Genomic DNA, 22,209 nt, shown 5'->3' on the forward strand with positions numbered 1-22,209 from the left:
TGATACTCAACCTACTTCCAAACAAACGAGTGAATTCCAGATCTGACTAAGAGCGTGACAATCCGAGCCAGCAGCGACCATATTCGTGCAGTGGCCAGCGTCATCCTCGAATCCGAGTGGACGGCCGATCGAGATACTCGAGGACCTCGTTCTCGGTTCGAGTGTTCATGAATATGCATGACTAGGTGGATGCCCCCGCAAAAATTTACGAAGCTGACAGGCTGACGTTTCGAGGACCGCGGCTCCGAGCTGAGGGCCAACGATAACCGGTCACATAATCGGGTCTGACAGTTCCCGGGGAACCACGTTACGTCTCGGGACGACTGGTCAGTGTTTTCGGAACGTCCGGAGGGCGTTCCGAGAGGTTTGCACTCGCCGGGATCCAGCGTGTTATCAGGGGAACCGGTGAGAAACGAATCAACGACAATGTTGATCGTTCTTATAAATACTTTCAACCGAGACAAAGAAATTGAGGATTATTCTTGTTTCCAATGGAAATATCGATACTTCGTGTAATTAACTTTTGAATCATAGGAGATATTAAAATTCTGCGCTAAGAAGCAATCGGTAAGTAATATCGACATTCGCAACGAAAATTTTGAATCGTTCTTAAAGTTTCCATTATGCGAAAGAATGGTTCCAAATGAAGTTTAATGAATCCCATTTGCTTCATACTTAAAGATACTACTTCTAGCTGTCCTAAACACTCCTACCGAACTCTATACATATTTCCACGAAGAAAATAAAATCCTAAAAAATCCTTCTAAATTAAAAACACTTCTGTTCCCTTTACCAAACAAATTAGCCAAAGCAAACACTTCGAACGAAGCCACGGATCAGGAAGAGAAAACTCTGTCGTTGCAACTTCAACGGAAAACCAAGAGAAACGACCATGTCGAACGATCGCGGATAGCTTCACGTTCCCCGTGGAATTTCGTCCCACGTCTGCCGAACAGAGAGAGAGAGAGAGAGAGAGACACAGAGAGACAGAGACAGAGAGAGAGGAGGAGAGATAGAGACAGAAGGAGAAAGAAAGGGAAAGGCGAGAGGCAGCGAGAGCGTACGAGAAAAAGGGGAAGAAAGTGTGCGGACAAGAGGATCGAAGAGGGGTGCAGGGTCGTTTCTAGCTTCGAGGGGTCATTATAGAACTCTTCTAACGGGCGAGCAACGAGTGCTCGCTGATGCCAGACTGTCTGGATTGACTGATGTCAGGTCATTCGGAGCTTCCTAGGCCTCCTCCGGTTGCCTCATCGCCGCGCGCGGATTGTCGAGAGGAGGCTGAACAGTTCGAAAGATATTGCGCGACGTATCCCGGCACGGCTCATTACGCGGACGACTTTCAAAAGCAATTAAAACTGGCATGCCCAAGCTTATCCCGCCCCCTCGATGTTCCGCGGATCTATACGACCAATCGCTCATTTTCCATGACGCAGACGAATAGATCTTTCCTTTTCTGTATCGATCTCGGAAAAAATGTAATTTGGTTATGCGTTCATTGATCATTATGAATATTCTTCATGTGGCTATTATAAATGATATAAAGTGTGTATGGTGATTATTTAGTTTGGTAACTGAAGAAAGTCATTGAAATATGAACATTTGTAGGTTAAGTGAGTTCTAATTATTTTGTTTGGTTCTGTAGGAGTTGAGGGTTAATGAAAATGGTTGAGATGAAACTTCTGTTTAATGGGATGTTACTGTTTGTAATTAGGAATTAGGAGATACAGTGATCAGTTTCATTTCGGTTGTGTGCTTAGTGGTAATTGAAGATTATTGAAGAGTTGGTTATAGAATCGTCTGTGGAATTGGATTATTATCAGTAATATCTAATCAGATTACATTTCACCTGACTTTGATCGATGGGATTCGCTATTGTTGCGAAATTCGTTCGTTCGGCGAACGAAGGAACGAAGAATCGAGTACGCCGCGGGGAAAAGATTGAAAAATGAACGCGGAGAGAAAGCTTCGGGAGAAATCAGAGCGACGGGGAAGTAATTAAAAGCCTAACCCTGTCTAACGTCGGACGGACGTTTTGTAATTGATACCGGGTACGTTCGGTGGTTAATGTTTCGTTGCCGGTATTAATTGCGGCATAAATTTTCGAGCGGCAAGTTTTTGTCGATGTGTCGTTCCGATTGCTCAGGAAATTGAATTGAATGATATATATTCGCGTTATTGGCTGTAAGGAGCTGGGACACGTGAATAGAAACACCTAAATCTCTCCGCTGATCATGGATACGTAAAAACAATCGGTTCCCAACAAAGTTGAACCACTGGAAGCATTCAGTAGCTTCCAGCAAATTTTAGTCAGATATATTAACACTAGAACAACCAAGATTAGTAATCCTTGTAACAATTCTATAATTGATAGATTTTTTACAAATCATTTCAGATATATAACGCTTTTAAGATATCAATAATTACCAAATAAAAAAATTGAAACCCTTCTAACGGGTGCGGATGTTAACTGTGAAGTTTCATAAATAGTAAAGTAAAAATATTTAAATAGAATTTCTGTTATTATCTAATTAAATAAATTCGAACGTCATAAAGATAAAAGAATTTACACCAAATTCTGAAATAAAATTTCCAAACAGCTTCCAATACAAATTTACTCGAAACGATCTCATTAATGTATCCACTTAACGTACAACTCCAACTTAAATCACAGTAACGAGCGACCGCTCGAAAAAAACTGTTCAATTCTAAATTGACCAATTACGAGGCGTTCGTTGCATGACAGATATTCCAACGTTTACAGAAAATCGATGGAAATCGTTCCTCGATTGTTCCCCAGAAATTCCGTGGCCGTCGATTAGCTCACCTCGAGTTTTCCCAGCGCCTATGGCGTTTCTCGCGAAGCCACGGCGACACGTTCGCCGAGTGTCGTAATGGCGGCTCGCAAAAAAAAGCATGCCTGCGGGAAAAGAGGGACAAACAAAGCTTGCCGTGACTCACCTGTGCATACTCGGCGCAACTGTCGATCGACGACACGTAATTCACGACGTCTTCGATGGTCCACCGGTTGACAGCTTGCCCGTCGCCGCACGGCATGTGGCCGCAAAGGGATGGACACCTCACTGGGGGTGGCGTGGTGGGTCTGGGAGTTGGTTTCGGTTTAGGCGACACGCTACCCGATCTACGGGTCTCCGTTCTTTGCCTCTTGCGGGGAGCGAATCCTCCTGGACTCGACAGGTCTAGGGGACTCGTCACACCAGCGTCTCTTTTGTTCGCACCTGATTAAGGCAAATTTCATTGTTCATTGTTAAGACGATGAGCAGAATTTAGACTTGTCGTTAGTAGTTGCTAAAATTGTAAACGTGTTCTTTAACACTAGAACTACCAGATGGGTCGAATTGATCCGTTCCTGCCTTCTTCTTTCTCAATGATTAAAAACGTAACAGATGCTCCTCTACGGAATCACTAAAAAAAGTGATTTTGTAATATTAGAATTGAATCATAGATCAATTGAAATTTCAGCAGCTGTATTCTCAGAGTTCCTATAGACAAATTTCGAAATGCCGATTCGAGTGGTTGGTAGTTCTAGTGTTAACGTGGTTTATTGATAAATAGCTATGCTCGGAAATGTACGAATCGGTTAGACGCGATGAATATCTCTTTGCACGGCAACTTTTCACTAAAAATATTTTAACCGTTGATGATGAGATAAAGACGATATTTTTTGAAGCTAATGAGGAGGGAAATTAGAAGTATATTGAGGGACAAAGCTATTTATTCCAATATTTCACGTATCGAGGCATTATAGAAAGTTCAATATTAAATATCAGATTTTGTAGTTTTACTGCGTCAAATCAACTGGTGACTAAGAGTCACCTTCTGAGTGCAAAAGTTTTAGACTCTTTTTCTTCGGGTTCACCTTGATGTGGCGGAGGAAAAACTTCCCTTATTGCAGGGAAAACACACTTAGTGCGGTAATATTTTTACTGGCAGAAATTAAAGAAAGTTTTGGACTTCTGCTTTAACCACTGCAAGTAATTTTCTCGACCCTTCGGGCTGCGAACGATGTGCCGCTACAGATTAATCTTTTTAGTTTTTAAACCAATTGGAAACTTAAATTAAGAACTTTATTAGTTTTTAAACCGATTTTACTTCGAAGTAATTATAAATATTGTAATAGCCTAGCAATGTATTTAACCTATTTTTCAACCCTTATATTTAATAAAAACGATGCAGAATATTAAAGATCATAGATAAGTAACGCGAGAATAATATAAAAATGAGAAATCAAAGATCACTTGGTTTAATGAATATGAATAATTATCGAATACCTTTCAGATACGTTTCCAATTCAGCCGCGTTCTGGGCAGCATTCGCAGTCCTAACCATATGCAAAAGTGCCTGTGTCGACGACATGTCGAGCATCGGTGGAAAGACAGGATTACCGAACAGAGTGTCTTGCTTCTGTTCTTTCGGGTCTTTGCTGGAAAGAGGTGAGGTGGTTGTCACGGTAGGCGGCTGGGGCGCACCCAGAGGAGCCATTAAACCAACAAAGGGCGTCGCGCCAGATTTGAACGCTGGAAACCTTGGGTCCAGACCGGGAGGGTAGCCATTCCTTGGTGAACTGAAGAAACTGTAACGTGTAAGTTTTATCAAAATTATTTTTAAAAAATGTACCCTTATATAAGACACTGTAAAAGTGAACAGTTTTCTTAACATTTCTGAAAACACATTTTGTCTTTATCTGAAATCCGATAACAGAAATTTTCATTGCTACTGAAGAATCCATATTGTCTCAAAATTTAAATCAATCTAGTTTCCCCATGAAACTACAACTACAATTATATACAGTTCATACTATTTTCTATATAATCATAAATTGTGCAACGACTTTCTTTGCAATTTTAACAGTTTCACTACAAAGTGGTCCTCTGTTACGTTACTAATATCCAGATTATAAAACCTTCTAAAAAGTCACTACTCATAGATCACAATTCTACCAATCTCCAACTAATGATTCACTAAATCCTTAACAGAATACATTCACAATCAAAATACATTCATCCCCACAATCAAATTTACTAATACAAAATATTGCAATGCACAATCGATTTACAACCTGTTCAAAACCCACATTCATACACTTTCAAACTAGTCTCCGCATGCATACACCTTCGAGCTAGTCTCCGTAACCATTCAACGAACCAAAACCATGAAACACGAGTAGGTATACTTCCTCGAAATGTCACGAACCGCAAACATCGCTGGACTTTTCAACGCGCTGGTCAAGCGTATCTACGTATACCCGATACTTGACTGATCAACAGAAAGTAGCCGCTCGATCGATTGCCGGAAGGCACATAATTGAAAGTCGACGTATCCGCGGATCCCGCGACCGGTTCCGCGGTGACGATATCCCGCGGAACACCCAGCCGTTCCGTCCCCTCGAGCATCAATATTTCAAGACGTGTAACAAGACGACCAATATTTTCCCTTCGCGGCTTCGCGTCCTCGTCGAACTGTCTGCCGGGCCCGCCGCGAGCCCGGCGTAGTCGCCTGTTAGGCGTTCCTGCGTTCCCACGTATGCACACGGAACACAGAGATCACGGGAAGAATGTCAAGGCAAACGTCATGACTTTCAAGGTCTTACGTTCCTTACATCAAACAACGCTAGACGATAGCTGAAGCCGCGGGCGCGGTAATGGATCGACATTTGCCTGCGTTTGGAAAGAAAGGTGCGCGAGTTACACGAGCCCCTGACAATTATGATGATTGTTGTGCTGGAATTGAGAACATTACCGCTCGCAGCTCATACTTCTCGATGGTATTTGGTACTTTCACTTTCATTTGTTGGTTCGAAGTGCGAGGGGAATACGATGCTTCGTGAAAAGTGAGTGGTAGTGGCAGCTGTTTTTGTTAGGAATTGAGTGGAATATAAAGATAGTAAAGTGTGGAATGAGATTCTTCGACGAATTTAATGATTGTTTAAAAGGTACACGGAGTTGAAGGTTATTGAAGCGTTATAAGATTGTTGTAGAGGTTAGTAATAATCGAAATATTGAGAATAATTGAACTTAATATTTGACAAGTATTAATTATGGTTATGTATAAATGTAAATTGTAGTTTATAACTTACTCGTTCATTATTTTTCTTAAGAATTAAGTCGAATAAAAAAATAATGTGGAATGAGCTTCGTCGAATTTAATATCTGTTTAGAAGATACACGAAGTTGAAGGTTACTGAAGTATTATGAAATTGATATAGAAGTTAATAATCCAATTATTGGGAATTGAACGTAATATTTGACAAGCTGAATCATGGTTATACGTAAGTGTAAGGTTTAATTTATGGAAGAAGAGAATGGCGACTTACTCATTCGGGTTGGCATTGTTGTATTTGGCAGCGAGACTTTTCATAAAATCGCTGTAACTCCGTCCCATCATCTGTTCCATGTGTTTGAGATGATGCGGTGGCGGTGGGCCCTCGGGACCACCCAAGGGGGTTGCATTTGGCGGCGTTCCCGGATGGCTAGACGACGAGGGCGTTACGCTCCTCGACGATGTTGAGTTATTGTCTGGCGTGAGTCGTTCAGTTTTGACCTGAAGCAAAAACGTCGAATACTCTCTAAAAAGACTTACCAAGTACCAACACAGACAATTAAATTGTATCCAGAAATAATGAAATTTTAAGATACATAAAGAAACACACTTTGATAACCATTTGAGCCTCGGAGGCTATTGAAAAAACTCTCTCGGAAAGTACCGAACAGTGCATCAGCGTCCAAACTAGCGAAAAGAGCCGAGCGGCGCGACAGCGCTTGTCCGAATTTATGTTTGCCGTTGCCAAATAACGTATTCACACTTTTCACGTCATCGAGCTTATACTATTTTTATAGTTTATTTCAGTAAAAATGATTGAAAGTTTAACCACGAAACACAAAATGTATCACTTGCATTATTTACATAAAAAGAACTAGCAGTGTGATGTACATGCGTCAGAAAAGTTGAGCGCGCTATTTCAACGGAGTATGAAGCGTATAAATGTACTGCGTCCTTTCGACGTAACATCTAAACACCGCGATCGCGCTGCTTGGGACTCAAACAGTTAAGAGGAACTGAGACCTAAGTAATAACAATGTTACATAGTATCTGTAGGAAGCCGAGCAGTTCGGCGCGACCGACCTTCCCCGGAGAAAAGAGTATGCGTGTTTTTAGAGCGGGTCGCCGGTCGTTTGTTTTTGAGGTAAACAAGTGGCGCCCGATAAACAATAATAGTAGGCAAAGAATGACTTGAAGAGTGAGTGCGAAGTGTGACGACCTCCGAGTGTGTGCGAGAGCGAGAGCGAAATTGAAAGAGGGAAGAGGAGTAAGGGTAATAACCCTTGAGTACATGCGTGAGAATGTATGTGTGTATGGCTCCCATATAAACAACGTAGGTCGCATATTATCAAGCATCTTAAAGCAAAGCGTTCTTTCTGTTTTTCGGTATTCCGTGTTCCGTCATTTTATGATTTTCATTGTATTGCTAATACAGCATTTAAATTTATCTAAATATCTACGTAACAAAACAACTAACAAATAAACCAGTGTTGTGTAAATCGGTGTCTGCAAGTTGACTCATATAATTCACTTTAATACAGTAATTGTTGCGAAATATAAACGTGGTTTCGCGAGAACAATATTTAATCAAATAATTAACTAAGCCTTATTTAACAAATAATTGTAACTTTTAAACCAAACAATTCTTAATCTTCTTAAACATATAACACAAACGATAGAGCTAAAAACTTCAAATCAGAGAACCAAGAACCATTAATTTCTCTCATCGAATTCCCCTAATCTACGACCTACGATCAATCTAAAACAATTGAAATCAAACCATTCAAAAAACAATAGCAAATTCCTCGACTAAAAAGGTATCCCACAGAAAAGAAACCTAGAGGAACGCTGAAACTCGCCCTTCCCCCAATCGATTCGAATGCAAATCACGGAACAGCCTCACTGCTCGCGTCCTTGGTCATTGAAAACGTCATTGCGATCCACTTCGGTTTCACCGGGGAAGTGTCCGACCTAGCAGGAAATATCTCCGCGCATTAATTCCCGGGAACAGATTGCATCTGAGATATGGTAATGAAGGCAACGCGTGGCGTAAGAGTTGACTCCTCTTCGGCTGCGAGAACGCGGCGTGACACTAAGAAGAACGAGACTCGATTGGCGTAGAATAGGATCCCCGAGGAGTCCGAGGAGCCGCTCGAAGAGGCCACGGTAAATCTCTTTCTCGCCTCGAGACCTCTTCCTGACAAGGGGCCGCTCCGGGTCTCGCGACGTAGACACGATCCCCGTGTATACGTTTCCAGGGACTCTTGCTCTTTCAGTCCCACTTGCCAGTTTCTTAGCCAAGAAAACGCCTGAATGTCCTTCCGTACGCTGTTTGCCTCGGGCCGAAGTCTATTCTGAACTCTTTACCAAATTGCCTGAATTGATAGGGTAGACCGAGCCGTCGGATCACGAGGCGAATCGGATCGAAATGAGAATCTATTGTAGTTTGGGTTTGCTGTATGGGAAACTATATTCCTCGTTTTTTGCTTATTATTTGTGAGGCTTTGAACATTCTTTTTCATTGCGCATTGTTAAAGAAGTGAATTGGATGGAAATGAGAATCCAGTTTGGGCTTGTTTTATGGGAAACTGTATTTCTTGTTTTTTGTTTATTATTTGTGAAAAATGTTTGAACATTCTTTTTAACTGTGTATTGTTAATGAAGTGAAGCTGATCGAAATGAGAATCCAGTTGGGTTTGTTATATGGGAAACTATATTTCTCGTTTTTTGTTTATTATTTGTGAAGATTTGAACATTCTTTTTAACTGGGTATTGTTAATGAAGTGAAGCTGATCGAAATGAGAATCCAGTTGGGTTTGTTATATGGGAAACCATATTTCTCGTTTTTTGTTTATTATTTGTGAAGATTTGAACATTCTTTTTACTGGTTAGTGTTGAAGAGGTAATTTTATTTGTTTACTGGCAAAGAAATTATTGGATTTATACATTGGTCTGTCGTAATTGTTTGAACGTAATTTAGGTATTCTAGTAACTGTAGCTCGAACTCTATGTAGTTAATTGTAGTTAAAAGATTGAGGCAGGTTATTGATACGTATTTATAAAATTTGTAATATTTTCTTGAATACAAGTGATCGAAGGTCGCTTAGAAGTTGGAGAAAATTTGTTTTGACATCTAAGTACTTATCTCCTTTGTTTCCATATTATTAATATACATATAAAGTTAAATATAAATAAAATACAAAATTGAAAATTGAAACTGTTATTGAACCAAGTAAGATGATTATTTGTTGTTAACGATATCTCTTAATTACTACTTTTCTTGTAACTACATCCAAAGTCAAGATAGAAAATTAAAATTAAAATATTATTCTTGATAAGCTATCGAACGATTCATTATCGGCCTGAATTAGCTTAAGGGTGGTTCTGACTTCATTATCCAATTAACCATTTATCGTTATCTTTCTCATATCTAATTAACTTGTCAATCAGTCTTCCCGACCAATAATATCCACGCAGGCATAAGTGAAGGGGAATGATAACGATCTGAAGCGATCTATCCCACAACGAATACAATTATAATTTAATTTACATCACCAAGGAGATTCCGAGATAATCTACTTCAAGAATCTTTAGATAAGTAACCAATGAAACTAGAAATCCGAATGCAAATGACGAGTGGGTTCATTACCATTCATGTACAGATTAATATCATTCCTATTACAAAGCGAAAGGACGAATAAATCAAAGAATGAACGTACAGAAAGAATATTGAATAATGATCTCCACTATTATTTTATTATCTCCGTGCATCTATAATCACTCTATCCTATTCTCTCAGTTTCAATCCTCCTAACATAGAGATCTTCATTTTGTCCACGTCAGAAGATAGTTCAACAATATCCGGTACTTACGTATTATACGGACTACTTCTGTCTCTCAAATAAAGGTGGCACTTGTCTGAGTTAGTATTTATTCAATATTATAATATATTAGTTTATTATATATAATATTACAATACATTATCTAATAAATTTACTATTAAATATATTACTAACTATAATAATATATACTATAATATAATTACATGTAATATTACAACATACTATTCTATCGTATTTAATATCATAATATTGTATATCATTTATTACATACATACTTTATAATACTTTATCGCTTAAAACAATGGTAGTCCGTATACTACGTAAATACCGAATCTCCACATGTCATTGAACGGACATTCCCTCCGAACGATGACCATCGATATTTTCCCTGCCTCCGAACCGTCCCCTTTTTTCTGGCCTCAATGCACCGTTCACAGAAGCGTCGAATGGCTACACGGATGTCAGCGGCAGTATGACACTGCATCTTTCGTTGACATCGCTGTACTCATAGAGCACCGCTCTCCACGGACTTAGGACGATAGAAACTCCTCGCTCGCGAGAGCACACTAAAGCTACCGCTTCAAACGGAGACCTTTCCTACTGCTGAGCACCTTCAGCTTCTCATACATATTTCCGGTGATGATCAAACACTTCGGACCACCGTGGGCACGGGTTCTTTCGGGAGTCCCAACGCAAATACCGAGGGTACCAATCTACAAAGGAATCCTGCTTTTCGGTGATTACGCGGGAACCGAAGCTCTTAATGAGTCTTACGGAACAGAAATCTGATTGGAAAATAGAATAATTGTATAGAAGCCTGTAAACGAGATTTCTGAGAAAGATTGAGAATAAAGTGGACACGGGAAAAATGTAAGTGTACTTTAATCATTAAGAAAGACTATATAATGTACTAATAGATTGAATAAAGATGTGCCTAGTTTGAAACTCATTCCTTAACCTTTCACTCCTTAAAAGATCTATGGAAATACTTGAAAGTCTTTTAACCCAGCTTGAAAATGTTCGGAAAGGGAACAGTAAATTGTAATAAACCATTGAGTTCTCAGACAACATTGAATAGTTCACTATAGACTATAGTTTGTCTATCTTAATGAAGCATCTGATGTAAAATAATTAACTACAGAAGTGCTAGACTCTGGCTTCTACGAAAGTTAAATTATATGATTAATTTGTCGTAAAATAGTTTTCAATTATATAACTAATTTATCGTACGATTATTTTGAATGATATGATCAATTCATCGTGTAACCTACTTGAGTAGTGTCGAGACCATTCTGATTCTGCCGCCTCCTTCCTCGCGGCGGTCTGGGGGTGGCCGCACCAGAGAGGTGAGCGCCCTGGGGGCTTCCGCCCCTGGCGTCGACCGCTGTGTTCGCGGCCAGGGTGGCCCCGTCGTTGTTTTCCGTGTGTGTGCCTAAATCGGTCGCCTCTCCACGATCAGCGCCACGTGGCCCGGAACTGGCGGACACGTTTTCACCTGATACCTCACCTACAAAATAAAAGGACAACGTCAGGGAATCGTATTCGTTGAAATTCGTCAGACGAAATCTGATATACATACATAATCTATTGAACTGAAAATTATTATATATCATTTTTAAAGAATATAAAAAGGTTCAATAAAATTATATATTGATCTGATAATCAACTGTTTACGGTGTTTTTTTTTCTTTTCTTTTCTTTTTTTTTTGTTAAAAAGGGCAGTCATCGTTTAAAGCTGTGAAAGGTATGATACGTACATGCACGGACATTTTATCCTCGTAAAGTTCGACATTAAACGAAATAATTAAATGGTAGTAATTTTTATGGTGATACGTGTAAGAATTGCAAATGGTTCGATCAGGAAAAAAATCATGGTGAAGCTCGTAATTTCTACTTACATTTACATAAAAGAATATTAGGTCGTAAACTAAGTCCTTGCGTTTATGGCTATGGGAAAACTCGACCAGGTATATTTAACGAGACTCTTTTTTCGTGCCATTCGCTTTTTATTCGTATCACCGCGCGAGTAGAAATGTGATTCCGTGGAAAATTCGGATTTCACGTCGGCGAAAGTTATTTGGACACATTAAAGCGTATGTAAATAAGATTGATGGAACTAGAGGGTTTAATTTATAATCTAGTATGATCAAATGTTGTATACCTTCTAAATATATTTTACTGCGATACGTTCTGCCTCACGTGATATATATCTTCATTGCACTTGGAACGTATTCATAATACTATGAAACAACTATATAGCTTACAAACTATTATAGTTTACACGACTAAAATAACAGACGCATAAAATGGATATTTTCATTATCAAAAAGGTCGCAACAATTTCTCTTTCGTCGTAGCGTCATTAAAGAATCTTACTCCAACATCGATAACACAGACATTATAGATATAGTGAACTGCTATAACAAACGAAAAAAGAAGATAGAAATTCTAGAATACAAAACAGAACACAAAATAGAATATAAAATTAAAAAGAAACAGAATGCATAATAAAAAAAATGTCTAAGGTAAATCACCAAGTAGTAGATGCACCAACGAACTCTAACTAAACCTCCTCCCGCTCGATCCCACAAAACACCGATCGCCAATAAATCCCAAAGCAACCTCGGCAACAAGGCAAGCCGTAACTCCTATTCGATTTACCTACTGCTCCGACCTGCTCCTATCTCTCACAATTAAGTATCAAGGAAAGTTCCCATTCGGGATCAGATAGCCCCTAAAATATCGAGCCGGCTCGTCACAGGGCTCGCCGAACGAGGAAGACGGCTCCTTAACTGCCAACCTTAAAACAAGCCAAGTTTCCCGGGTCTTTGCGTCACCGTCGCTTGTCGGCTCGTATTTTGGCGCATCATCGCGCCGATAAATCCGCGGCGAATCTCCTCGTACGTTTTCCCGCCGCAGAACAGCAGCAACGGCAGCAGCGGAGCCTCTAAAGCCCCCTACACACGTTAAAACATGTTGCGGTGCATCGACAGCGGTTCGCCTCCACACTGCCGATTTTTTCAGTCTCTCACACGACGCCAGTTGTTTCTGACACCGAGCGAAATGATCAAAATGTTGCTCAAACCTTTACATAACGTGTCCAGGAAAATTTAACATTCAGTTTCATTTCAATAATCAAGTACTTCGCTAATTTCTACTGTAATCATTCTGATATTATAATTGTATCATATATAAGTACAACTTTAGTACTTCATAAATATTCTTAAATAAATAAAAGTGATTGTTAAACAGTAAATTAATTATATAACATTCATACAAGCTCTGAAGTGAAACACTAAGAACCTTAGGTTTCAACAGAATTACAAGCCATCGTTTAAAAGTGTGGTTCCTGCAAAAACTTCATTAACACTAACTACTAGAGTTTCTCTGAGAAATTATTAAAGAAACCGAGGTAGCAAACTGCAGATCAATTGAAGTCTCAACGCACTCTTGAACTTTCTATAAAATTTCAAAAAGTCAATTTAACTGCTTAACGATTTTAGTATTGAAAATTCAAAATCTCCACAATTCCTTTCTCAGAAAACTCCACGAGTGACCCTTTACAATATTAATACAAAATTCGTCCAATGTAAGATTCCCATTATTTCGTCCAATACCCGTAGAAAGCAGTGTGCATCACGAAACCCGAGGATAGCTGCATGAACGTGTGCAGGGGGCTTAACAGGGGGCCGCAGACGTACGAGACACCGCGGGCTTTCGTAACGAGGCGGTAGCTGAAGGGGGCACGTCGTAAAGCTTTCTTAACGTCGGTCCCCGTGTAAACGGTGTCTTTCGACACCGAGAATTTCGATGAAATACGTTAAGAGGGATAACCGTGGGGACGCGATTACACGGTGGCCGAGAGGCGAAACGCACAGAGGGCCCGCTCTCTACGCGGCGAGGAGATTTACACCCAATAAATGAACCCGTCCCCGCCGCCATTATCTTCATGCTCGATCAGAGACGCGTATCTGACCCGTGCGAGAAGTACACGAGTTTTCGGCCGCGATGCCCAATGATAGAAGGTACAGCGGGCGGAGCGGCGGGGCGGCGGAAGGAGGGCGAAACGGAAGAAGAAGGAGAGCGGAGCGGGGGATCGCTAAGAACGAACGGGCTAAAGAAGGGAGAAGGTCGCCGGCCACATTAGCTACCAAAAATATCCAATAAATTCTTGCCATCGTTAAATGGCCGGAATTTTATGGCGGCAGTAACTCGTGCACATGGCCGAATTTGTTGGACGATAGGATCGCGGCGGAGATGGTTGCGTGCGATGCCGCTCGGACCGCCATGATTCTGCCATCGATGCACGCGTGTGCGAGCACCGATTTTATGAGGCTTCTCTAGGGGACCCGCGATTTATTTATTCGCGAATCTCGACTGTCTCGCGAGATTTTGACTTTCCTATCGCGGTGGTTGGTTTATCGAGTGTTTTTTGTTGGTTTTCTGGGGTTGATTGGTTGATTTTGTTCTGATGTTTTAGAGATTATATTGTGATGGTGAATTGGATTCATAGAATTTGATGTTATTGATTTGTTGAATTTTCAGTTATGTTTCTTGTGTAATTGGTATCGTTAATGGTAATTTATGATTTATTTTCTAGGGAGAAAATGTGATAATTGCGAAATTTAGATTGAAGTTTCTAAGAAAATATATCTACACAGCGTCGATCCCCATCGTAGATAAATTATATCTGCGAAAGGGACTTCAGAGAACGACGATGATACCGAAGAATCGATTTTCCTCGATCACGGTTAAACCGAATGGTCCTTACAGGCAGCTATCGAACGGCGTTTCAGCGCACAAGTTAAAAGAAAACGATCGGCCGGGGAATTTCAATTTTAATTAACTCGATTTTCAGGATACAGAAACGAATGAAAAAAGAAACGAGTCGAAGAGGGAGGGGGGGGATTCAATTGCAGCAGTCCATCATTTTACGAGCAATCACAAATATATCATCGGGCGCGTAAAAATGCGCATTAATTCCGTTTTACAGCTGCCGGCGGCGCGAAACGGAATCCTGAAATTGGTAGAGTTCAGTTACGTTTAACAAAAAGCCTGTACAAGAACATCGTAAAAGCCATTCCGATGATAGTCATTATCCAATGACTTCATCGTTACAGGCCGGAATATTTACAGCTTCCCATCAAAATTCTATTAGATATTATCTTCTAACAGGAAACTGACCCTCATTCATCTTGATACGTCCATCTCCTGTTACGCCTTGAAAATTTAAAGCCTCTTCCCCGGGCACTTAAGAAAATGAATTCTTCGTGTCCACGCGTTTTATGGGTTTTATTCCTCGTTCATTTTTCTAGCGCACGCACGACAGGCTATTGATACACACCGCCTCTGGTGTCGATTTATCGCCTTACGTGCCAACTTACGACGATTCGGAAAAACAAAATGAGAGGTGCGCAAAGGACGGGACGTGTTTTAATCATGAAAATAAATTCAGGTCGGAATATAAATTAGATGTTTACGTCCCCGATGAAATCGACTTGATGCTCCTCGATCTTTTTCCACTGCGCGCGCGCGCAATACTTCTGCAAATCGATGAATTTAATAGCTGCGAGACGACGCACCGGCTAATCAAATGGTAATGAATAATTTACACGAAATAATCATTCCTTTTTTTCGCAAACCTGCGAACGTTCTAAACGCGAGTCGACGTAATCGTGGTTATACGATGCGCGTGTGACGCATGGAAGTGAATAGGTAATTAAATATTGGAGAAAAGTGAATTGTTGCGTAGTTATTAAATCTAATTCGTCGAGGAGTAATGGAAGATCGTAAGAATTATATAAATTGTATAAGCACTTAAATAATAAGTGTCCGTTTTGCTGGTCAACGTTTCGTCACGTCCATTTACGACATTTATTCGTGCGTCATAAAACGACCATTGAAAAACAAAAACCAACAATTTTTGTAAACCGTTCTAAGGCAATATTGAAACGAAGTGTTTTACGATGTATCAACTTGTACGTACGTCTGAAGTATAATAAAAACATGATGTTATAGTAGGTGGTGTTACACAATAATTTTCTGTTATAAAACAAACACGAGATGTGCGAACAAGGATCATTTTTCATTGAAACTTTCTAACGCGTCTGGGTCGAGTTTTGATTTCACGTTGTAATAAGGAAAGCTTGTAAAGCATTATCTGCCGGTTTCCATCGCATTCCGTCACGTTTCCTTCGGAAGATACATCTCGACCGCAACTTTTATGAGTGCGGTAGCACGGCCAAGTCACGTACGACAAATATCATAACACGAATTCCGGAACTCCCGAAGAGCCGAACTATTGTTTGCAGATCGTTCCTCGGACATCTTCCTAGTTATTCACGGGCGGCGAAAAATTTCTAGCGGTTATGACCGTTCGGAGTTTTAGCGAAATCCACCAGTCAGCGCGTGAATTGTTCCCGGAGCGACAGCTGTTTGCCGTTAAACATTTGCAGGTTTTACGCGCGGCGAAAAATTCTTATTACCGCGGCGCTCGCGCAACTTTTCAAGGCAAATAATACTTCATAGAAGTGAGAACGCAAATATAACGCAATCTCGACCTGCCTATCTCTTTTTAAATAGTTTATTGTTTGCGAAGCTGGATAATATTCGTTTGCTTGCAACAGTATTACGATTATTCAATTAATGACATTAATTAAATATAATTGAATCTATTATCTGAAATTTTCTAAATTTCTGTAACAAAAAGTGTGATTAAAAGCGAAGTGCATTGTTTTTGTAATAGTAAGGAGATTAGTGTAGGTACGAATTAAATAGTTAATGAAGTTTAGAAATAAAAATTAATTGAAGAATGTGTGCTTGTTATGAATTAATACAGTTGCGAAGAAACAGTATTAAATGTAAGGAGATTTCATTGAAGAATACACACTTTTTCTTATCACTTCTTTGAATCTCCATTTATGACAGAGATACTGTCAGTTTTATTTAGCAGGTGTATGATGTATGCGCGACGTTATGTAAAATTATTTAAATGTCTATAAAGATCGGAAATTAAGATTACTATGTGCTGAAGATTAATAGCTTCGCAACATTTATAAAACGTAACTCATAGGAAAACCGACGTTCCCGTTTTCAAAGACACAACACGGTCGAGTTAAACTCCAAGGTGCGACGACACGGTATTGTTAGCTTCTATTAACAAGTCGTTACGATATTTCACACTTGAACCTCGCATTGTTCTAACAACAGGTGGAAGAACTTTGTGCTTCTCGCGTATCGTCGACCTTTCGTAACTGAAAGTTCAAGCACCACGACGACCTGAAAATAACTTGTTGGAGCGGAAAGAGAAACTAGAATTATCGACAGCTAATCATTCCGAGCAAATAACCAATTAATAAACAAATCAATTTATACATTTACACAATACTAAAAGTTGCACGAAGTCTAAAATAAATGTACATTTATAAATGTCATGAGGTTTAACAAATGAAATCTTATAATTAATCTATAGTTCGACCTATAAATCCATAGAAAATTTAAACTATCAGAAAATCATTGGGAAATAAACCAAAAAATACCATATTACAGTAGATATTCCATATAATACACATTCTATTATTAAATGTAATAGATATTCTACCATAGACCACGTAAAATTTCCATAAAATTACAAAGTACAATTCGGATTGCTTGTTAGGTCCATCAAGAAGCTCCAGCATCTCTCATTCCCACGGATTTGTTTCGTGCGGCGAGAGGTCTTCATATCTGCAAAGGCCCACGCCTCCTTCCCCGGAAATGAAGAGCTCGGAAAGGTTACAAATTACTTAATTATCATGTTGCTGCTCGAAATGCTGCCGGAACGTGGTGGAAAATCTAGGGACACCCGGAACAGCGAGCAATGGGTGCCGAGCATAAATTATTTCGCTCGGGCTGCGGCTAAAACGAATTGACCCTCGGGGTCGGGAATAGAGCGCCTCGCGACAGGAATAAAGATGGCGCAACGCTTCTTTCAACTGTCGGTAATTATTCCCATCTTGAAAGTCTTTTTGACGGAATTCGCGTGAAACGCTCGAAGAACACTAGGGTATTCGGAGAAAGGAGCTGGAATCAAGTGGCTCTCGCGTCGAATGACTGATCGTCTTCCTCTTTCTTCGGAATCGTTTATTCTTTTGTTAACTTTTAAATAAGTATAATGGTCCTTGAGTTTTCAAAGACATGACGATCAAAAAATTGTTTATTTTCGAGCATGTTATGAAATTTTGTTTCATAACGTGTTCGACTACGCTTTATCGCTTCCAATGTAGACGTAAATTATACAAGTATAATATGTAATTATTATAGGTACGGGGATTTAGAAATGAATCCAGAGATGATTTTATAAAGCAATTATACTATACTTCTATTCAATTCTGAAGATATGGAAATTTTTCGCTGTCATCGATATCAAACAGAATAATTTGATTCCCCAATTTTTATTTAAAAATGGGAAACTTGATTAATTATTTCATTACCCTAACTTGAATTTTATCTTGACTCTAGCTAGCTTATACTTAGATAAGATATATTTAAACATTTATCTAGAAAATCTAATAAATTACAATCAACTGTTATTCAATTTAGAGTCTACCAGAATCCGGGATACAAATATAAAGTCTAAAACATCAGCGAGTAAACAGGAAAAAATTGATAGCGGGTACGTTAACGTATCGGCGGACATGTTTTTACCAGATCGTATGCTAATTTTTCGATCCCGTTAGAATTCTTAATACCTCCTTCGCATTAGTTCGGAAGCGCAACGCGGAACAAACGAGGGGCAAAGAAACAAAAGGAGTCAAAACGAACGTGGATTACCTAGCGGAGCAGGTATGCTAAAGAAATTAGTTCAGCGAGAAGTTAAGAGAAATAGCGAAACACGGCGTTGATGAAGGGAAGCGACCGAGCCGCTCGCTGGAATGGTTAAAGATGAAGAAGCAAGACCGGAAGCCCCCGTTTCCTCCATTTGCGTCGGCCTCGGCAAGGCTGGCCGGCTGAAAAACTGTCGGTTCGCCGGGCAAGAGTTTGCACGCGTGCAGCGCGCGTGCACGCAACCATCTTCGAATGTCCGCATCCGGGGTTAGCGCGGTACCTAATGAACGATTAAGGCGGTGCTGCCGCATGCAGACCGTCATTATAAACTCCAGAAGTGGCGAGCCATTATTTTTTTAATGCACAAGATACCCGGACTGCTTTATCTTAATATTTCCAACATCATCGCGTGAACATTGGTAATTAAATATTCCGCCACAGTCATTGTTAAGTGATTGTTTCGACTATACCATGTTTCCGTTCGTTTATTTACATTCAAAAATGCTACCCCGGGTTGAAGATTTTAATTGCATAATAAACCTGACGAGTTCATTTCACTCATTGACGTTTACGATAGGAAAACTGGTAATCTTTCTTGATCTGTGCTTAATCTTTACGAGTATTATCTGGGTAAGAGAGTTTCTGTGTTTGGCGAGGCGGATTAACGTTTCGATATTTTATTCACCGGTTAGATATCCGTTTGTTCATTTAATGAAAGCCACTAAAAGCCACTATGATGGTCAACTGCGAATCTATCTCTGTGGCAGCTATTACAGTGGACCAAGAGCCATTACAGTGTACTGTACCAACTGGTAATATTGCTGAAGTTAATTATTATTATCTTTAAGACTCGCCGCTCAAAATACTTTTATCCGACACAATCAAATCACAAAATAACGATTGGAGAAACTAGTCGATACTCAAGAATCGAGGACCAAGTTAATCAAAGTCCACAAAATCCTCTATGCGCATCAATCCTTCGCCTCCAGTAGATCGCAAAGGATCACCACCCAAATACTATTACCCAGCACGATCAAATCCCAACAAATCCCCAGCGAACACTTGGAAAACCCAATCAATGCCTGAAAATCATATACCAAGCTACCCAGAGTCCTCAGAAAAATCCCCTATTCCCCTAGCGGCAGTCCCTCGCGTCCAGTAGATCCCCAGTGACAATTACCAAGCCAGACGACCTTTAAAGGCCGATCCAGCTCGCGTTGCGCGCGGGGGTAAAAGAAACGCGACAGTGAGGAAGAAGGGGAGAGATTAGTGTCACGACGTTAACGCGATCAGCGCCGTCAGCGGGCCCCGGCCGCCTCGGATCCCCGTGTACGGCGTTGTAAATCTGCCCGTAAGTTATGCGCGACCGGGAGGGCCGGCCGGCTGCGCCATTAAAGCGGGTTATGCCCGTTTCAAGTGGAAAATCATAAGCACCGCAAATACGCCGTTATTACTATAGACGCGCCACGAGCACGCCACTTACTTTGTAATCATGACTAATGCATAATGCAGTAGCCGGTGTGCCGCTGCCTGCCCGCTACGTGCGTGTGCGCGTGTCATTCACTGGGCCCCTCTGCATGTGGGTGAAGTTCGCTGCGAGGATCCCGGACGCGGGGCAACAACGCGCCGCGGTATAAATTGTACGAAACGCGGCTTCGGTTGGCAATTAATGCGCGATTATCGTTTACCCGTGTCGCAATCGCTCAGGCTCGCGCGCCCGGCTGATATTGAGACGCGTTGCTAACTCGATGAATACCCGATGAGCCGATCGTACACGGTTTCGCCTGACGTTCCGAATCAACGCGTGAATGCTCTTTCTCGTGTCGTTATGTAACAATGATCCGTCATGCGATTCATTGTGAATTGGAGTCTTCATGGACATTGGTATCTTTCGAAGCGTGCGATTGGGTTTCTTTAATTTTAGTTCAGTCCGATTTCTGGAGGTTTCAGTTGGTTGATTGAGGGATTGGTTAGATGTTCGTTGAAACTATTTTGGTATGTGCAATCGTAATGTAAACAATGATTAAATGCAAAACTTAATAGTTTTAAAATAAATGTATGTAAAATAGATGTATAAAAGTAAATAGAATGGTTTAGTTTGGTAGTATTTGATATTGTATTATCACATGTATACGAATGTTTGGATGTTTAATATTTATTAGTGTATTTTCACTAGTATATTTTTCAAGGTTAGAAGTAAATGTATTAAGCAAATGTATTTTACTGTCAATATTCTAACGACGAAGATATATTCACTAAATTCCCTTACAATTCTGATGAATTATTGCTCTTCATTAAACGGCACTCGAATCGGCTACTTATATTCATGCATTAAATATTGTATTCAGAACGCACGGACGTAGGAATCAATAAAACCGAAACGTTACGCGCGTTTTAACGAAACTGGGGACGCAGAACAAATTATTGTAACCGCTAAGTAGGTGAAGGCACTCGGAGCACGCGAGGAATCATCCTCGGGGAGAGAACGTCGCGACGCTACTATGCAGAACGAGACCCCGCGGCGTGAAATATGGACGCGTTGAGGTCATCGTTATGCGACGGCCACACAGCTGAAATTACAGACGGTCTCGACTGCTCGAATATCATCTCGTTTGCGAATTTTACATGACGCACGACTGATGCTGATAAATCCGAAAAATTACGAAATTCGGAAATTTCCTGTAACCTCGTAAATTTCGATTATTCAAGAGCCATTCGTTTCTCGTGATTACCAATTTTATGTCGTGCCAGTTTATTGCCGAATCAGAATATTTTCGGTATGCGGATGTGATAACATCACGCCTTGCATCACTCGGTGTTGCAACGATGGAGTTCGGGGGTCAACACACTTGACCGTGCTTTCGGATGATTGTCATAATTCTACAGTAAATGAATAGTAGAGAGTAAATAATGATTCAGACTATTATTCAAATGACTGATAAGTGCTTCTCTCCTTCTCTTGCGAAATTCAATATTTATCTACGGTTTTCGACGTGTAATACGAAATTATAGAATTAATGTATGATATTATCGTGCTTAGGCACTTTTAAAATAGAAATTGTAGATTTCAGGGCAAACTGAACTGTAATACAGATCTCAACTCCAACATAGTATCTTACATAATTTATAACATCAATCGTACGTTGAATATCAGTAGCGAATATCAACTTTCACAAGAGAAAAGGAAATCGAGGCAAATGCGTTAGACATTTGAATCACAAAACAGAAAAGATAGAGAACAGACGATGACAAGGTAGATAATTCTTTTCTCTACGAACCTATCTAATCAAGTCAACCATCTAGCTAAAATTTAAACAACCAAAACCCGAACCAGCACGATTTAAACGAAAATCGGAACTACCAAAATTAAAAGCAAACCTCAAATGAGCAAAATTCAATCTTAAAAGATAAAATCTCTTATCGTCGCATTTCACGAACGATATGTTAAGTAGCTTCCAATCGCTCGCGAATTCCCCAACGAAGTTCATTACCATCGTAACGAAAC

At 40.2% G+C, this 22,209-nt stretch overlaps 1 protein-coding gene across 7 annotated transcripts in view; it reads right to left on the minus strand.

Annotated features, from left to right (window-relative positions):
- The window catches only part of LOC116428526 (uncharacterized), a 270,836-nt gene that overhangs the window by 102,844 nt on the left and 145,783 nt on the right, over positions 1–22,209 (minus strand). For all 7 annotated transcript variants that reach the window (XM_031980237.2, XM_031980238.2, XM_076372599.1 and 4 more), the window contains 4 exons: positions 11,171–11,406; positions 6,332–6,558; positions 4,290–4,591; positions 2,959–3,236 (listed from right to left, as the gene is read on the minus strand). In XM_031980237.2, the coding sequence (XP_031836097.1) occupies positions 2,959–3,236; positions 4,290–4,591; positions 6,332–6,558; positions 11,171–11,406 (1,043 nt within the window). The remainder of the gene's footprint in view (positions 1–2,958; positions 3,237–4,289; positions 4,592–6,331; positions 6,559–11,170; positions 11,407–22,209) is intronic.

Source organism: Nomia melanderi, chromosome 1 (assembly GCF_051020985.1).
Source record: "Nomia melanderi isolate GNS246 chromosome 1, iyNomMela1, whole genome shotgun sequence".
Lineage (NCBI taxonomy): Eukaryota > Metazoa > Arthropoda > Insecta > Hymenoptera > Halictidae > Nomia > Nomia melanderi.